Below are 20406 nucleotides of genomic sequence, written 5' to 3' on the forward strand. Positions count from 1 at the left end.
GGTATGGTAACGTACCCAGAAGGAACAGAAGAAACACAAATATAAGTACTAGTCGTATTATGTATTACATAATCCACACTAAGTGGGACAAATATAGATAGTACTAGTAATAATGAAAAGCCTCACACCAGTGCAGGTTAGAAGTTTCTATCAAGTAAGTTTTGTTACCAAACTTTTTTTTTTTTGGGCAAAACTTTACATTTTTGGAAGATTTGGGATCTCAGAACTGCAGATAAAGCTATTATGAATGTGCACTATGATCCACATTATACAAATACAAAACTCTTTCAAATAGCAGTTAGAAAATAGAGATGGGACTTCAACTGAGACCTGTGACTGGCAAACTTACACTTGGGAAAACAGCAAATGACCAGGTGCCTCTTATTATTTTTGACATCATTAATGATATCAGCCCTTGGACATGACAAAACAAAGGAAATACCGCCATATAGTCCAATGTTCATTGTGTCCTGTTCTGTCCCACCACTCACTGTGCTAGCAGGTAAAGGGGATACAAAGAGTAAGAGGTAATGCCGGACGATGAAACACAAGAATATGGTGGAAGAAAGATTTAGGATACATCTATGGTAAAAAGCAGACTCTGATTAGTGCTCTAAAAGTCTGAAGTCTTAAAATGACTGATTCTGAAGTGTAGAAATAGGGAAAGCTCACATAAAAGGCACCACCATTAGAGTTAGAGCTGGAAAGAAGCACAAAATTTTGAACACAGAAGAAGTACTTTGGGCAGACAGGGAAGGCTGTGCAAATGAACAGAGGCAGGAGGTATTTAAAGGCCTAAATAATGGATGGCAAATGATTTTTGTTTAGGAGCATCGGAGTGCTGGAGAGTTAAGAATTTTAAATTTTACTTAATTATCATCACAAGGCCCAGGCAGCTTAAGATTAGTAAGAAAAAGAAGGTAACGAGGAGTCCAAGGTTGGAGAGCCATTTTTGCTAGGTGATGATGCAATTAACTGAGAAAGATTGAGAAGAAACTATCTGGGCTCGAAACTGGGAAAGGGAAAAGTTCTGAATTTTAAATTTTAAGTAAGTTGAGACTGAAGTGTTTGAAGCATAACTAGGAGTTACCAGCACATTCCCTGAGTATTCTGGTTTATAAAATTCTACTCCATTGCTAAGAGGTTTTTTATGTTGACTTCTAGGTCTAACACACTAATCTCCAATTAAGTGAGGTTCTCTGTTATATGTACCATATAAATAAGATGTAGCTAGCAAGCACTGTTCTATTCATTCAGGAGAAATATAAATCCTTACAGCAAAGTAAAACAAGTGAGGAACATGTACCGACTTGTACTTCTGCCATTTATGGAGCAATTTCCTTGTATGTCAACACCACCGTTCACAGCCCTGCAATTTTTAAAGAGTGCTGGCCAATGTGATGAAAACATGAGCACAATATAACCAAACTCTTCCCTGTATGCTAGTTGTCAAGGAAAAGAAGTAATCAAAAGACAAAATTCCTTTAAAGAATACACTTAATGTGCTTCGATGTGGATGGTTTAATCTATATATAAAACTTTGTTGCGAGGGGTGCCTACATGGCTCAGTTGGTTGGGCAACCAACTCTTTTTTTTTTTTTTTTTAAGATTTTATTTATTTATTTGACAGAAATCACAAGTAGGCAGAGAGGCAAGCAGATAGAGATGGGGAAGCAGGCTCCCTGCTAAGCAGAGAGCTCAATGCAGGGCTTAATCCCAGGAACCTGAGATCATGACCTGAGCCAGAAGCAGAGGCTTCTTAACCCACTGAGCCACCCAGGTGGCAGATTTCAACTCCTGATTTCAACTCAGGTCATGATCTCAGGGTGGTGGGACTGAGCCCTGAATCAGGCTCTGCGATCAGCAGGGAGTCCTCTTGCCTCTTTGTCTCATTCTCTCTCTCTCTAAAATAAACAAACAAATCTTTAACCAAAAACAAAAACAAAAAACTTTGTTGGGCACCTGGCTGGCCTAGTCACAAGGCAGGTGACTCTTGATCTCAGGGTTGTGAGTTTAAACCCCACATTGGGTGTGGAGTCTACTTTAAAAAAAAAATTACTTAAAAACAATTCTGTTAATGCAGTATGACAGTATCACTTTCATATGCGATCCTTTTCTTTGTTTTATATTAATAAAGTTTAGCTTCTTCTCTATAGGTGTCTTTAATTATATATTGTTAAATGCCTGGAATGCTATATTCCCAAATTTTTTTAAATACTTCAAAATAACCATGGTCAGAAACTACCAATAAACATATTTACAAGACCTTCAAGAAAAATAAAGACACCTATCTCTAGTATACTTACTTGATTGTAAGTCATGATAATCACAGCACGCAAAATAACATATTCCTCTAGTCAGTGCAGTGAAGAAACTATGTAATGAATACACAGATAAGAGGAATGAGAAAAGATATATTCACTGGATTCCTTAAGCAAGTAGAGGGACACCTGGGTGGCTCAGTTAAGCATCTGCCCTCAGCTCAGGTCATGAACAGAGGGTCTTGAGATCTAGTCCCGCATCAGGCTCCTTGCTCAGAGTGTGGACTGCTTCTCCTTCTCCCTCTTCCTGCTAGTTGCCATGTGTGTGCTCTCTCTGACAAACAAATAAATGAAATCTTAAAAAAAAAAAAAAGCATGTAGATTTTGGAAAGACTTTATTTGCCTTCCTTGATCTCTGCCAAGGTCTGTCTGCTTACACCAGTTGTTTGGAAAACACCCAATAGGAGATTTTCAAAGAGTAAATGGCAGGTCAAGTTCAGAACACGTGACTTCCTCACTAATTATATTTAAAGAGCATACAGTAGAAGTTAAGATTCCCCACAAGACACTGAAGAAAACCTGAGTTCATAATCCTCAAAGAAAAAACATCAAAAGGTAATATTAATTTGAAATTTTCTGAATTATATATTAGAACCAAATGTAAATTAGAGTTCTGAAATTGAAGTGTGAGCTTTAAGTTAAAAAAAAAAAAAGAATATTTAACCATGACCAACATGTGCTAAACTGTATTATCTCAGATGTGGCAACCTATTAGATTTGAATGTAAGATAAAAGAAAATTAGGGGTGCCTGGGTGGCTCAGTTGTTAAGCGGCTGCCTTCAGCTCTGGTCATGATTCTGAGGTCCTGGGACTGAGCCCCATATGGGCTTCTCTGCTCAGTGGGAAGCCTGCTTCTCCCTTTCCCACTCCCCCTGCTTGTGTTCCCTCTCTCGCTGTGTCTGTCAAATAAATAAATAAAATCTTAAAAAAATAAAAATTGGCCTTACTTTAAAAATGGCTTACTATTGAACTTTAGGTCTTTGTCTATTCTATGCTTTCACATTCCAGATCTACTAACAAATTCTGGACTAAGAGTCAGACTCAAGTTCTAGTTCTGGTCATTTTTAGATATGCATCCACAAGAACTTATGCTCTTTGTCTGAGCCCATCTGTAAAATGAAGGAACGGATATTGATTCCTCTAAATTTCCCTCTATCTTAAGAACTATGATATTGTTGTTTTGTTTTTTTTTAAAGATTTTATTATTTGAGAGAGAGCACAAGCAGGGGTACCAGCAGAGGGAGAGGGAGAAGCAGGTTCCTCCATTAGCAGGGAGCCCAACACAGAGCTCAATCTGTGATTGACCTGAGCTGAAGACAAGACACTTAATGGACTGAGCCACCCAGGCGCCCCAAAAACTATGAAACTGTTAAACCAAAGACTGGCATTTTCCCAGGACTGGAAGGAGGTTTCCTTCAGTTTTCCCCCTTCAAAAAAAAGCTGGTTCTTAGATTTGTGTTCAAAGTGTCAGTAAATTTCTTTAATTGTTCTGAAACAGGAAAATGATGTTCAAGCTATCATTCATCAGCCTGTTCCTCCTGTTTGTCACTAACACTTTGGGGATAACTACAGAACTGATGACCTCAGGGTCTACGACAGACTCAAGTCCCAGGAAGAGCCTGAATTCCATGACAACCCCAAGTTTCAAGACAACTTCAAACCTCCATACAACCTCAAAATCCAAGACAACTTCAAACCTCCCAATGATCTCAAATATGAAGATGATCTCAAATGCCAAGACAACTCAGTTAACAACAGTGAGCCCAAAGATAGTCATGACCAGAAATGGGAATACTATGAAAAGTGGTAGCACAACACTGAATCCAATGGTCAACATTCACTTTCTTCTCTATATACTATGCTTGCTGTTCTGTGTGTGCTCAGGCTGAAGTGGATTTGAATGATCTGCACTCCTAGCTCAGTTCATTACTATCTGCTGAATTACAACAAGCATGCTAAGAAAATCAAATTTATTTCAGTTTATTTCTTAGGAAGTTATCATTATTCTAGCTTAATTAAGTTGTAAATTTTCATTGTGTAAGTTTAATTATTACCTCAATATAATGCTTTCCTTCCTTATAAATGCCAAAACAAGCAAAATGCTACACATTTGCCCTTTAAATGTTTGCAAAATTGAACAGAAACTCAGATTTTTACATTAAACGTTTAAGAAATTATGTTGGTGATATTTAACCAAAGTACACCTGTGTGGGAGAGAGGGGGATAGGAGATGGGGAATGAAGACTGGCATGTGTTATGTTTATACTGTTTTATTTTTTATTAAACAGCAAATGCTAATCTTTTTTTTTTTTTTAAAGATGTGTTTATTTATTTTAGAAAGAGAGAGCACACAAGTGGGAGGGGCAGAGGGAGAGGGAGAATCTCAATCAGACTCTGCAATGAGCTTAACTCCATAACACTGAGATCATGATCTGAGCCAAAACCAAGAGTAGGACAATCAACTGACTGCACCACCCAGGCATCCCAGTAAGTGGACATCTTAAAGGAAATACTACAGTACTGCACAAAACAATACACCTATCTGTGTCACCACAGTTCATGAAGATGAAATAGTAATATGCTGTCACAGTAAAAAAAGGTGCCAATTCTGGGGGAGAGGAAGTTTGAAAAAAATTTTCAAGTTTTTCTTATTTATTTAAGTAATCTCTACACCCAACACGAGACTTGAACTCATGACCCCAAGATCAAGAGTCAAGTGCTCTTCCAACTGAGCCAGACTGCTAACTATTGTAATGCATAATACAGCTGGTCCAATGACAAGATTATTTTGCTCTGAGTAAACCTTTATCTAGTGTTTGAAAGGTCATTTGTAAATTAGATGCCTAAAATTCAAAACTCTTCCCTATAGAAACATATCTCATAAATACTAGAGAGTTTCATGCTGGTCTACAAAGGTTGATTTAGCCCAAAAACCTTGTACCTAACTTTCACACTGGTAATAACCACATCATTAATAGTGCAGTTGTTAAGGTTTGAAACCCAGGTGATTCTCAAAAACTGCCACCATGAGTTAAATACATAACCCAGTGCAATTTCCTAACTTCAGTAATAAACTGACTAGAAGTGAATCACTTTGGATGCCTGCTGAATACGTAAATTAGGCTCTCCACAAGAGATTTTGATTTGGTAGCTCATGGTAGGGCCTGGAAATATGTTTGCTTGTTTTAATTTTCCAGATCATTCTGATAGCTAGGTCTGGGAACGACCAACAATTTCTCTTAAGTTTCAGTTTATATACATGTCAATCATTGTTAGTAACAACACCTCATGGGACGCCTAGGTGGCTCAGTCAGTTAAGTGTCTCCCTTCCACTTGGGTTGTGATCCCAGGGTTCTGGGATCGAGTCTCCTATTGGGCTCCTTGCTCAGCAGGGAGCCTGCTGCTCCCCCTGCTTGTGCTCTCTCTGACAGATAAAATCTTTAAAAAAAAAAGAAAAGAAAAGAAAAAAGAAAACCACACACACAAGGCCTCAGAAAGTTACTGTTAGGGTTAGATGAAAAATTCTATCACATGCACAATTTGCCTGACGCACAGAAAGCACTCAGGAAATGTTAGCTGTTACCATTATTATTACTACTAACTACTATCCCAAAAGCAATTGCCAGGTACAACAATATTCCTAAGAGGAAAACTCTTTGTTAGAACTTTTAGGTTTTATATTTTTAATTATTCTTCAAAAATAACCTGTGTCCTGGCAACAAGTCATATAATACAGAGGCACATAACAAATACTATAATCGGTCCTCTACCTTCTCCAATCATACTCCTCCCCTGCAATAAGCAATGTGAACAGCTTAATGTGTCTACTTTCACACATTTCTCAATCTACATATGCCTGTGCACACATAGTTATATGACAATGGTCAGTCCTCCTTCTGGGTCTTTTTTAAGTATAACGGAGAACTTCTGTTACTTTCGCCTGCTCAACATCCATTTTTCCTCATCCTGGATCTGCTATCCAATTTTCCTTTGGGAAACTCTGCCCCTGGTGCCCTCTCTTTCAGTCCATGCAGTTCAAGTCGGGCTGGCTTCACCACAAAGCTCCAGGGATGTGTGCATGATTCAGGCCTAGACAACCAAGACATTCCACCCCTCTGCCGCAGTGACTGCCTCAGGAATTGGCATGTGACTCACATGAGGCAGTAAAACCAGCACTTCTGCAGCATCTACTGGGAAAGAGGTCATTTTCCCTCAGTTGGTAAGCTGAGAACACAAAACACTGCTGGCCACAGGAAAAGCCTTCTAGGAATAATATCAACCCAAAGTAAGTAGAGTCAAGAGACAGAGAAGACAATGTTTTACAGATGACACTGCTCAAAGCTCTGCACACGGTCATGTAAGAAGCCAGACCATATCTTGATCTCTTCAGGTATATGTACCAAATGATGTCCTTTTTGGTTTATACAAGTTTGAAATTCATTTCTGTTACTTGTAACAAGCAAAATAAACTTAATGCATTGCATAATATTCCATAATATAGAGGTATCCTTATATATTCAACAATTCCCCTTCTGAAACATAGTTACATTGTTTTGGGGTTTTTTGTTTGTTTAGTTTTTTTGTGCCACCATAAACAAGACTGCAACAATTGTTCTTGTATTTATGGTACTTTAACTACTACAAAGTAGGAGCATAAATATATGGGAGGGAATACCAGGGAAAGATTAGAAACTAAATTATGTCAAAATTATGGAGCACCCTGCATGTCTGACTACAGAGCCTGGACTTAAATGAGGAATCTATGGTGTTTTTTAACACACCGAGAGAGACCAGCTGAGATTTGTACTGGTCTGCCTCCAGATGCAATGTTAAGATGACCTGGAAGAAATTATCTGGGGATTAGGAAGTGGGAGGATAATGCTGCGTTCATATAGGTAAGAGCTAGTAAAGAGAGTCTCAGGAATGGCAGTGGCAGAAAAATGATTTCAAAAGGCATTTTCAAGGTTCCTAAAAGAAATATTAAACCATTAAGATCCAATTAAAAAAAAAAAAAACATGCAACAAAAATCACAACAAATACCAAAAGATAGCCCCTGAAAAAGAATAGCACCAGGTGGTTATTTTGAATCACATGACTGCCAGTCAGGAGCATATACTTCACTTAAGGAGCAGGCCAGAAAGACACTGGCTGACCAGCACTTAGCATGAAACGTTTTGTCAAAGAGGTGGTATTTTAGCTGAACCACATTCTCTTTTTGGAACCTGAAGTATGTGGTGCTGAGGTAATGAAAGAGTTAGTAGTTGTGGCTAAAACTGAAAGGATACCAAAAGAGAAAAAACAGTAAGTAGAGCTGACTATGAAGCCAAGAGAGAGTCAAAGATTGTGAACTAGTTCCAGAACTGATAGCCACCTACTTCTGTCTACACCTAGGCAGTCTCTGCTGTGTAACTCATGTTTTTTCTGAAGCCTACCTTTCTGAGAAAATAAGAATGTCTTCTTTGCAGTAACAAAGGCCTACTAAAACAGTGTAATTTGTCAGGGTCCCACAGCTAAAACCAAGGCTAGGTGACTGACAATGAGGAGGATAAAAGAAAAAGGTAAGAATTTAAAATGATTAGGGTTTCTAGCATGGGAAAGAATAATGATGTAACTGAGAAAGAAAATACAGTGTAAAAATTTGAATACATACTAAATCAAGTTTTGCATATTTCAAGTCTAAAATGTTTGTGGACTATTTGTAAGGAGAATGGAATCTATAGGTCAAAAAATATTCACTAATACACAATAGTCTAAGCCACAGAAACACAGGAATATCAAAAAAGAAGTCAAACCCAAGTGTTCTTTGACAAAGTTGGCCATGTAGAGATAAAGCCTTCACTATATTCTTTTGGACTTGTATCATGGTGAAAGTGGGCCTTTCTCGGCTCTGAGTTACTGTGTGCTCAAGAATCTTGGAGATAAGACTTGAAACCAGGTGAAAATAAAGACTGAGAGGAGCTCCAGGAAGTCTAAGTGAAAAGTTCAAAGTACTGAAAATCTGAAACTGTTAAGAGTCCTATCCAAAAACAAAAACCAAAAATGAAAAAAAGAAAACCTCAAATGTACTCTGTACAGAACTTTGAAGTCACAAAATACTTCATGTGAGAGGTAGACAGGATAATAAGTGCTACCCTCTCACCTTTTTTTTTTTTTAACAGAAGACACAGATTCAGAAAAAAAATCATCTAAGATTACGCAGCTAATAAAACAACAGAGTTAAGAATTGTTTAGCACTCTGAAGTCATCATGTTCTATAGGTTTCCTGGAAATCTCACTGTTTTAATCCCACAGAGGGTGTCTGGATCAGGCCTAATCTGCTTTCCTTGGCCTTTTCTAGAACCTCCAATGAAGCAATACAATCTTACACTTTCCGATCCTAAAGGGAAAACCTAGTTTTGAGGCTTTCCAGATATCTTTGCTACTTACAAACTAACAAGAATTTAAAGGGGGAGGAGGACACACATCTATCTGCCTCTCTCACCAATGTTTCACTTTAATTACTTTGACAAAATAGGGAGGGCCAAAACACTGACCGCATTAAAAGTTGGGATTGAAATATAAATATGGTTCATCTCTGTTACAAAAGAAAATTAAAATTATCTTAGGCAATTTAGAAATGGGTATTGGTATAAAAGTTGGAGAGAAGACTCTCAAGAGAAATGAAGAATGTTACTCAAGTGTTTTTCAAGAGGAGAGCTCAGGGTAAATGCAAGTTCCTATACTCTTAATTCCATAACACCCAGTGCTTGGGACTCCTTGGTCTTAAAGCTATCTGGATTATTTGACTAAATGAATTTCCCACCTTCCACATTCCTTTCTTCAATCCTCCCCCACTATTTCTCAACCTCCACTTATCCCCTACACACTGTTAAGTTTGTTAGAAACTTGGGAAGATTAATTCCTTCTGCTACTTAATAGCAAAACTAAGATTATACATAGTCCTAAAATTCCAAAGCCAATGGTCTGTTACACCACACTATCTCTAAAGTTCAAATACCATGAGTTTATATCATCAACACAAAGAAGTAAAAACCACCAACTTAGTATCACCGATAAGTTCCCAAAAGGAAGGAAGTATGGAGGCAAGAAAGAAAAGACCATGGCAGGGAAAGCACGGCAAGCCTCATGCCTATTGTTAAGAAGGAGTTCACCACATTTCCAGAAAGGCTTTCAAAGGAACTAGCCTGGACTAAAGACATAATGAAAAAAATGCAATCATTTTTCCAGGCAGTCACCTGTGCCATCCTTATAGAAATTTCCCACAGCTTCTCTGAATTATTTAAGTAACCCCAATCTCGTCATACACAACATATTATTGAAAGTTCTTAGAAACAGATTCTTCAAGTTTTAGTTCTGCTTAAAAAGAAGTGTTTCTGATTATCATGCTGTAGATATGTTTACTCAGAATACAGCTTAAAAACAAAAGATGCTTTGCAATTTTTTTATTCTTGGTAATTAATCCATTGTAGGAAGTATTAAAAAAAAAAAAAACTGATTTTAAGAAAGAGAAGCCAAGAGGAAACAGGTCTCCTGAAAAGCAATTTCTAATATACCACTGTAATTTTGTGATGATGGCTATTTATCCAGCTATATTCTTACAGGTAAACTTATCTTCAATTCCAGTAAAGTCAAATGGGAAAAACCAAATTTGCTGTCTCTCTACATTTGTAATTATTTTTAAAACTCTGTTAAGAGAAACTAAAACATCGTAGTTCTTACCTCCGTGCAACATAATAAAATATAGGATTCCCAGCTTTGGAAGTCCCAGCTTGGTAGAAAATACTTAATGTTTTCAAAGCCTTGAACTCTTCTTTTTCATGTACTTGATGCCTGAAAGAAAAAAACAAAAACAGAGTAACTCAGGCTTTATATTGTCCATTGAGTATTTTTAAAAACCCATGATTACAGCAATGATAAAATATGTAAAATGGCAAAATATTTAAAAAGCAAAACACTTTCTGAAAGGCAATTTTGTAACAAATACCAAAAATTTTAAGGTGTTACTCTTTGAAACACACTGAGTAGTTCTTAGGAATATCTTAAGAGAAGTACTGGGCAGCAGTATTAACCATAGGATTTTTTTATCGCGGAATTTTTTTTTTTCTAGAAGCAACTGAGTTTTCAGTTTTTTTCAAGAGTTCAATTTATCAACATTTTCTTTATTGGTTTATGATTCTGAATGATTTAAAAGGCCTTCCTTTGCACATGTTTCCTTCTTCATGAGAGTTTATCCTCATGAATGGTATGAGCACCTTTTTCCAGATAGTCATTCAATTGTACCAACACCATTTATTAAAAGTTCATTCAACAGTTAAATTTAGAAACATAAGAAACAAGCGTTGGCGCGGATGTGGAGGAAAAGGAGCCCTGATGCACTGTTGGTGGAAATGCAAACAGGAGCAGCCACTGTGGAAAAGAGTATGTTTCTCAAAAAATTAAAGATAGAATTACCAAATGATACAGTAATTCCACTGCTGGGTATTTACCCAAAGAAAACTGAAACACTCATCTGAAAAGATATATGGACCCCTATGTTTATTGCAGCATTATTTACAATAGCCAAGACAGAGCCAAGTGTCTACTGATAGATGAATGGATTAAAAAAAAACTTGTGTGTATACATATAGAATGGGATATTATTCGGCCACAAAAAAGAATGAAATCTTGCCATTTGCAACAACATGGATAGAACTAGATAGTATAATTCTGAGTGAAATCAGTTGAACAAAGACAAATACCATATGATTTCATTCATGTGTGGAATTTAAGAAACAAAACAAATGAACAAAGAAAAAAAAAACAAAAAAGATATAGAAAGTATCTGGTTGCTGGAGAGGTTGGGTGGGAGGATGGGGAAAATAGGTCAAGAGGATTAAAAGGATAAACACTGTGTAATGTACAGATTTGTTAAATTACTACACCGTACACCTGAAACAAATGTAACAATATATGTTACTTATACTGGAATGAGTGAATGAATGAAAAAATAAATGTAAATCCCAAAACTTAAAAAAAAAAAAAAAAGTCCATTCTGGTTTCCCTGATTCTGAACACCACTTTTTATCATATATTAAATTCTCCTGTGTATTTTAAAATATTTCTGAAAAAGTATGACTTGATTTTTATGTATTCTGCTGAATACACAGTGTGTGTATAATTAATTTGAAGATTCTAGTCATTCACTAACCCTGGGACATTTTCATCCATTGTCTCTTCAAGTATTACCTCTTCACCATTCTCTCTAAGCTGCACTTCTGAAACACCTATAATGCTTGTTGGACCTTCTCATTCTGTCATCTGCATTTTTTAACTTCTTTCCTATTTTCCACTGTACTAAGATATGTTGGTAACGTGTTCAGAAATCATCTTCCAGCTATGTATTTTAAAAATAAAATATTTTAAAAACATAGTTCCTTTTATGTACTATTTCTAGGTGTCTTGTGTCTTGAAGAGGGTTGGGGAGAGAGGCTGTATTATCTTAATCCATCATGTTGCTGGTACCAGGTCAGTGTTTGTTTAGTATTAATGGAAACAACTTACACATCATTTGATAAGAGAATAGGTACACATGTGTATAGATAAATGATTGTGTGGCCATCTGCCTGATGTCAACTAAATTATTTCTAAGAGGTACACGTCTCTAAGAAGACTGAGAATTTTTTACTTTCTTCTTCAGATTTTTAAGTTTTGAGTAATTCAACAATTTTTATCTTTACAGCTGAGAAAATTATAAAGCTACCTTCATTTCCTTAAAAGAAAAATGAGTCTCAAAGAGCATCAGTGGGAGCTGAGAACAAAAATAACACTTAACATTTATTAAACACTATATATAAACACTATATATACCAGACACTGTCTAAAATGTCTCACATATATTAGGTCATCTAGTCTTCAAAAGCATAGAAGGTTGTTTTATAAGGGAAGTTAGGATCTTAGGTAAGGATCAATAAATAGGTGTTCTTAGAAAAGTGGAAAAATGGCTAGGATGTCCTCAGTAATGCTGAATAAAAAATAGTTTTATATTCTTGTATTATGCAATGCTCAATGAAGTAATATGAAAATTTTCTGTGAAAATATTTCTTCAATCATCAGGAATAAACATGTTAAGCTAAAATGAATATAACAGAGCTAAAGATAAAAATTAAGCTGCAAAGGATACTGTTACGTATTAACATTTTTTTTTTTTTGAGAGAGAGAGAGAGCGAGCGAGAGCGAGTACGTGAGAGCATGAGTGGTAGAAAGAGAGAGAATCCTAAGCAGACTCTGTGTTGAGTGGAGCCTGATGAACGGCCCTGATCTCAGGACCCTGAGATTACAAACTGAGTTGAAACTAAGAGTCAGACACTTAACCAACTGAGCTACCCAGGTGTCCCATGTATTCACACATTCTTTTAATGGTATCAAAGAATTGGAGGCATGTGCACACAACTATGGCCTATATGTAATATGATCAGTGACAGGCACTTACAATGTAAGGCTTATTATATGGAAATCTGGGATAAAAATTAATTTCTGAATGTCACATTCTGCTTTTTTACTTGTCTCTGGCACATATAACAAATAAAACACTTCACCCACAGTCACTAATGAAGTACTTACTAAGTGACTAAGTGTGAAATACTATGAAAGGTCCTTTAAAGACTAAAGGATTCAGCATGCTGCAATTGCTGTAACATCAAAAAAGTGAATATCTAACAATGAGGATGTTTCACCTCACAAACAAAATCCTAATAAATGAGATTCAAAACAAATGTCCACAGGAATTTTATAGCCATACTGAAAAATACTGAATTTTCTGAGTCTCAATCTGAATGAAGTTAAATAGCATTAACTTTTGGAAGGGTTCTGAAAAATACTACAGTGTGGTAGAAAGAGTTCAGAACTTAAAATCACAGATCTCTGAATTACGTGCCGAATCTTGGGCAAATCACTCACTTTGAGCTACAGGACTGCCCTTAACCATAATATGATTATCTCCTCCCTTCTAAGTATTAAATGCAAAACACCTCAAAGCAAAATGACAAAGTACATTGCTTTTATAAGAAAATCAAATATAAAACAAAGCAAATGTCAACAATAAATAAGAAAAAAGTGGGGTCCCAAAATACACTCATGTGGTCATTAGGCACCTCTTTCCTGATAATCCTCTATCAGAAATACAAGTATATCTAACAAGCAGCCTGGTGGTCAGTGTTGCACCTCAACTAAAAGTGAGCAATCATTATTTCAACGTGGTACCTTACCTAGTCATAAATTCCTCAAACTTGGAACTGGTAAGGTTAAGGCTGGACCAGTGTGTATCTGCCACAGGTTTGTGCTCTGGAGGACCCAGGTATGCAAGAAGTGTTGCCATCTTATCGAAAGGTCGTCTTCCAACAGCTTTGTGATCCCTAGATAGAGCAAACTACTTAGAAAACAGGAGCAGTTCACATTCAGCAGTATACATTGCTTTAGATTATCATTGCTTTTCTTCTTTCTGTCAGCTGGTGGTTCTTGCTGACTTGTAAATAGCACCAAAAAGACCTCACAAGGTCTTGTAAGATGGAGACATCGTAGAAATATGACCACTCCCCAAACTATAAAACTTACATAAAAAAATTCTTTTCTTTTCTAGAAAAGAATTAATTAATTAATCCACTACCACTAAACAGACAATCAGTAGTTAAAATAATGTTGTCATCCACTTTTCACAAGATGAAAAGAATCCTTCTTGAGAAACTAGGCTTTACTAATTGGGATATGTATTTGTCCCTCATATCAGATCTCTGCTTAATCAGGGTAAATATGGATTTTCAATAACAATTCAGCATTTAAAACTATACAAGAACAACAAAATACTGTTTCACAAAAAGCATCAAACTCCATAAACAATGAATCTTGGAACACTGCATCAAAAACTAATGTAACTTATGGTGACTAACATAACACACAAAAAATCAAACTGGTAAAAACTGGGTTTACTAATGCTAACTTTGGTGAGGATGTGTACACAGAGGTACTCTCACACAGAACTAATTAAAATGTAAATCAGCATGAATACCATGAAAAGTAATGTGGCAGTTATATAGTAAAGTTGGGGCTGTGTGCAGCCCAGAACCCAGCAATTACACATTCAGGTAATACACAAGGAGATAAATATGAAGAATTTTATTACACTACTATTTAAAAGAGAGAAAAGCAAAAAACAAACCTAAGTATCAACTAAGGAATGTGAAAATAAGTTCTCATACAGTGATCCAGTAAAACACTAACCTAAGTTAAATAATCTCAGAATATTGTGTGAAGAGACTATATTTAGCATATAATTTCTGCAAAATTTTCAAACACACAAAACTATGTTATACATACGTATAATTTCCTTACTTTGTCAGTTACCTAGAGGGAAGTTGTATCTTTTCCCCCAAGAAATAAAATGTTATAAAAATTTAAAGTAAAACAGCAAACTAATGTCAAAGTTAGACAGTAGACATGGGTCTCTATTATATTATAGCCTATACTCTTCTGTATGTTTAGAATGTGTATTTTTTTAAGACAACTGAATTAAAAAAAAAAAACTGTAGCATCAAACTACACAATTATGTATGTGAATTATGTAAAGAGAAATGAATGTTTGCATTTAAAGGCTGCACAGTTTATTTTAGGGTGACACAGATAAAGCATGTTCAGTCTTCCTCTATTAGGGCATATATCAGTCATGCCCGTATCACTTTAATCCATTAACAATTCATGAAGGATTAAAATGTTCTCTTTTTTAAACCACCATCTCCTAATTAGTTAACTTTAGCTTCATGGTTTTCTAACGCTCCCATTAACGAATAAACCATTTTTATTAGCATTTAAGATTTTCTGGACTCATTTTACATTGAGTAAGAGAACTCCTCACACATAGGAGCATGGATCCTTTATAAACATACACAACTAGAAAGGATAGCAAGTGATTCAGGCCACAAAGACTTTAACTAGGAATAGCTAATAAAACAATACCGAAGTTGACCCTTTTTAGTTACTGAGGGTTTTCTGCATAAAGCCTTATTTGCATATACTTGAGAGTTATCACAAATAGAACACGGGCAATGTTTTAATTATTATATTCCCAAGAATGAGCTACTCTTCAAATTCAGATGCCAATACTCATTTGAGCTTCTAGTAAATTTAAACTTCTCCACATGTGTGCACGTCTGATGTTTCGCAAACCAGAAAAAAACCCAAAGGGCTAATTTGTGATTTCTCGGCTTAAACTTAAAAAAAAAAAAAAAAAAAGTATGTATCACCGAGGCAGGCTTATAGATCATTTAATATTGAATGAACCCTTTGCCTATTTATTTTTGAAGAGAGTCTAGAGTTCTACATTTCTCTTTTCAAACCAGTTCTTATTCTGAGCAGATGCAAAATAAAAAGCATTATTCAGGACCAAATTGTTTTTATAAATTAAAGCTAAAAGTTTTCAAATCTCATGACTCTGAAACCCTACCTGTTGCTAGAAAGATACTGGCCAATTTTCTCTTGATTGTTCCAGAGCAGACGATGTAAAGCAAGCACATTGCCATCACTGATGAAGGAAAGACTATGATTTACCGCATCACTTGTAGGACAATCAGATGCTATATCAAGGAAAAACCTTAAAAAGTATAAAATCATTAGAATTTTTAAAACCAGATACACCCATATCCATGTTTGAATTAAATTCATATGAAGTAATTTTGTAAAATAACTGAGATTAGAAGTATGGAGGATTAAGACATTATTCACACATGACTGTCATAAAACAAAACAAGAGGAGAAAAGGAGAAAGTTGGCTTTCCATTTCTAATACCTGGCTTTGGCTTCAGAGTAGGTTTTAAAGTCAAACCACAACAAAATTTAGATGGATGAGACTTTGGATTGAAGCCAGTACTTTATAGATAAGGAAACAGAGACCAAGACAAGACAAAAGAAAGACCTCCCCAAGTCATACAGCCTATCAGGTCAGAGCCAGGAGTATAATTTTTGTTCTCTTCACTTTCTATGGGTGGTCAATCTGCTAGAATATGAATCCTATGCTGACATTTGCTTTTCTCTCCAATATCGCTTGCAGTCCAACAATATGTCTTTTGAACTCCAGCTACAAAGAAATTGATATGAACCATAATGAAAAACTGGAAGACAGTTGCACACGTCTAGCTCAGACTATGAGATCAATTAGTTTCACATAATAGAAAAAGAATTCTGGACCTTAACTTATATTTACAAAGTACTTTCTCATATGCTATCTCACTTGATACTTTAAAGTCCACACTCAGGTAAGCAAAAAGTATTATCCCTATTTACAGATAAACACAACTCAAACTCAACATAAAAAAAAAAAAAACTGTCATTATATGCTATTATGCATTATGTATACCATTTTGGTTTTAGTTTGTACTAGAAGGAATCTTTTTCTTCTTCCTTTCCTCCATATTGTAGCAACCTCAAATCCTTTAACAGATGTGTCAAAACTCCCTGCTGGTTTTCAAATATGGAAATCACTATTAAATTATAAAGAATATGGATTTATTTAGCCACTGTCTCTTATATAACAAAAGATTAACTCTGCTCTTGACCTAGAGAGGAAAGAGGCAAAAACCTACACAAATGCTTCATGTAGACATGGTACAGGGTGGGCAACAGACTTAAATGAAACTGACAGTACTGGAGTCAAATAGAGCAATCCTACCTCCGTGCTGCATCAAAGTTGCTTTTCACAAAATCATTAAAAGGCCGCATATGTTCTTCTTTTGTGAATAGAACATGATTGGCAATACTCTGAAGTATCTAAACAATGGAACAGGGTTATAAATCAGATCATTGTATGAAGTGTACACATTCATATATTCTTTAAAAAGTACTAATTGATACAATTTCTAGTGGTGATTAAATTACGCATTCTAGAAATACTAGGTGTTGTTACTGTTCTTTCCCATATATAATTACTATACATATACATATGTAAGTATATATATGTAAATATATGTAAACATATATACATATTAAAATATCTTTAATAAAAATCATATGTGTAAATATATGTAAACATATGTAAATATTATACATATTAACAATTTTAATGTCTTTCTTAATTTAAAAAAATCATACAGCCTCCATTTCAGAATTTCCAGAATGAATACATAGAAAACTATCTTCAGAAGACATTTGCTAAGATTATTTTCCCATGATAATAAGGTCCATCAGGTATCAGTCTAGTAAATTCCTTTGTAATTTAACAAATAAAAATAAAACAAAAGCATATAAGTGAGAACCACAGGCCATTTTAAAACTCAATTCAAGTGTAAGTACAATAAATATGAAAAACAGAAAATCTAGTTGGAAGAGGAATTTTAAATAGATTATCAAAATAATTTTTCACCTTTGACATTAACTTCAAGCCCCTTTCAATTCTAGGTGGTGGCTTTTTATCTAAAATCCCTGCTTCATATGGTGAGACAATGGCAGGATTGATAAATCTGAGGAACATGGCACTTCCCACTGCACCGATGCTGTTCTGAGGGAAACGCTGGCTAACCACCTAAAAACAAGGAGTTGAAAATTGACTATATGGTTTGAATTTAAAAAGGAAATGGGAAGAAAAAGCTCAAGGGTCAAACTTTCGCACAAAAACTGAATAGATCAACCCTTGTAAACGACACATTTCTATTTTTTCTTAACTCCCAAAACATCAGTAAATAAAGTTTATCCCCAATTCTTGCCCTCCATCCTTTTAAAGGACGACAAAGACATCTAAGAAGAAAGAAGAACCTCATGAATGAGTTGCATAGGAGAGACCTGAAAAAAGATCTTACATTTGTCATCGTTGTTTATACTGCAAGTTTGATAAGTAACAAAAGCAGACCAAATTTTCACACAACGATTATCATATTTTACTAAGATTAACAGACATGAGAGAGCGGTCAACTCTTACAAGACAAGGCTAAGTTTGCAACAGCATACCCCCAAACATCCAATATCTAATAGTAAATACTTACATTTTGTTGTATACCTGGTACAACTGAGTATCTTGAGTAAAATGCTTGCCACACACTAAAGTTATTTAGATTCCTATCAAGAGAAAAAACTTACTTACAAGTAACATTACTGCCAGTTCATTTTCTTCCTCAGAATTTGTTATAAGATAAGGACCTATTATTTAAATCATGGAGGAACAGGAATTCTTGGGGACCTAAAAGAAAAAAGGATCCCACCAGCAGAAAAAAGGGCCCTTTTGTGTACCTCAGGGTATAATTCTGTCAAATAAAAAAAAGTTAAGGAAACAAGAAGAAGTTGCCCACATTGAAAAACATGAGTCGAATATTTAAAATTATTTCTTTTCTCTTTCTTTTTATAAAACATTCTATCTTGAAGGTAAAGTAATAGGCACATTAGATTGGGGAAAGTGTTAGGCCACCAGCTCAGCATCCATCTCTTTTCAGTGACTCCTGTTTTAAGTTAACATATAAAATCAGATTATTCTAAAACTCACATTTTTTTTTTCCAAGAACGTGTATTTATTTTTCAAGAACACTTTTGTAACATATTAATCTGCAAATGCTCTTGCTTAGTGTAGCTAACTGCTGCTTAAACCAGTGGTGGCTATGGCAGCAAAGCCACAGCACTCCATGCAATATTCAAAGATTCTAGGGACAAACTCACATTTCAGAGGATATTGGGGGAAAATGAGAAAATGGGATTTATGTGCAGAATCTCATATAACTCTAGTTTACTTTATGATGCCTTAATAAAGTAATACCTCTTGTCACTGACTCCCGATTAACTCTGGGAAGAATAAGGATTATTTCATTTCTTTCTATGCCTTTTAGTGTTTCATGTGGTGTATATTTTTAATGTCTTCTTTCTTTTCCACTACCCAAGATCTCTAAATAATCTTCTACCATATCCGACAGAGAATTCATAAATGTAAGATTCCAGAGAATGATTTTTTAAGCCGAAGAATATCCCTGTAAGAGGTGATAACAGACAATAGTTGTACTAATATATTCTCACCTTCATTTATACTATGCAGCTTGGGAAGCTTTCGTCTTAAAGTCCTCAGAGTGCTACTGCATGAAGGACAACCTTACATTCAAGAGGAAGCTGGTGCAGATGGCTAAATATAGCAGCCTTACTAGAATAGCTTGAAAACCCAAATATTGTTTGAGAATTATTTTTGGCTGAAATACAGTTTTAGAAATAAAATTAAGAAGAAAATTCCAGTGTTTTTACCACTCTGGTACGGTATTTAACCTTTTGGGATGTAGGAAGAGAAAAATGAATATATACATTTATGGCAGACAAAATTTTTCATACAATTTCAGAATGTTCAGGGACCACCATTGCTACTGAGTGGTTTTTTTAGAACTCCCAAATTTTAATCCTGAAACAGAAGAAACTAATCAACAAGCCTACAGAATTTTAAAGCTTTAAGGAATGAGTTAGCAAGAAGAGGACTAAAAACTGCTTTATATTTAATTTCAAATAGGTTGTTTTAAAAGAATAAGCATATATTCAGTTTAATCCACTAAAATTCTAAAACAGCTTTTAAAAAATTAAAAGACATCATTTGGTTTCCAAGAACCATTTATAAAATACTAATCTGCTGTGAAAGTACCTCATAAAAACCAGCACATTTTTTAAAGATGCTACTTATTAGTTTTGTCTAGAACAAAAAAATTTTAATGTGTAACTCACATTTATACCTGATTTATACTTAATACTATTCAACCTCAGAATTTAATGAAAATCTGCGATAATTATTTCCCAAAGGGAGAATATTGTCAAACTTCTGAAAAGTACTACATCTCTACTATCCTCCACATCTTCAAAATTAATTCTTGTCAAAACTCAAAGGACCCATACCTCAGAAACACACAGAATCAATAAAAATGCTGTATAACAAGTTTCATGAGACAATTTATAAAAATAGTTCTTTTTATATCACCATTAATGAACATCAATGTAATTTTACTTCATAGTATACATACTCAAGTTGGGTTTTTTTATTTTTAATCTAGAAAAATCTAATTTAGATCCCAAACACATTCCGCATAAATGGTCAAAGTTGGGCTAGTCTGTATG

General features: G+C 35.2%; 1 protein-coding gene and 1 long non-coding RNA gene across 8 annotated transcripts in view; one reads left to right on the plus strand and one right to left on the minus strand.

The window, feature by feature from the left end:
- NF1 (neurofibromin 1) overlaps nt 1-20406 on the minus strand; it is a 258675-nt gene that overhangs the window by 97276 nt on the left and 140993 nt on the right. For all 7 annotated transcript variants that reach the window (XM_045070006.1, XM_045070004.1, XM_045070003.1 and 4 more), the window contains 5 exons: nt 17705-17863; nt 17015-17112; nt 15794-15940; nt 13566-13712; nt 10042-10152 (listed from right to left, as the gene is read on the minus strand). In XM_045070006.1, coding sequence (XP_044925941.1) covers nt 10042-10152; nt 13566-13712; nt 15794-15940; nt 17015-17112; nt 17705-17863 — 662 coding nt within the window. The remainder of the gene's footprint in view (nt 1-10041; nt 10153-13565; nt 13713-15793; nt 15941-17014; nt 17113-17704; nt 17864-20406) is intronic.
- LOC106005313 lies at nt 2585-4638 on the plus strand. Its single transcript, XR_001178571.2, has 2 exons — nt 2585-2876; nt 3820-4638. It is a non-coding gene; the product is annotated as an uncharacterized LOC106005313 (long non-coding RNA).

Source organism: Mustela putorius, unplaced genomic scaffold, assembly GCF_011764305.1.
Source record: "Mustela putorius furo isolate JIRA1106 unplaced genomic scaffold, ASM1176430v1.1 tig00003962_pilon_pilon_pilon, whole genome shotgun sequence".
Classification (NCBI taxonomy): Eukaryota; Metazoa; Chordata; class Mammalia; order Carnivora; family Mustelidae; genus Mustela; species Mustela putorius.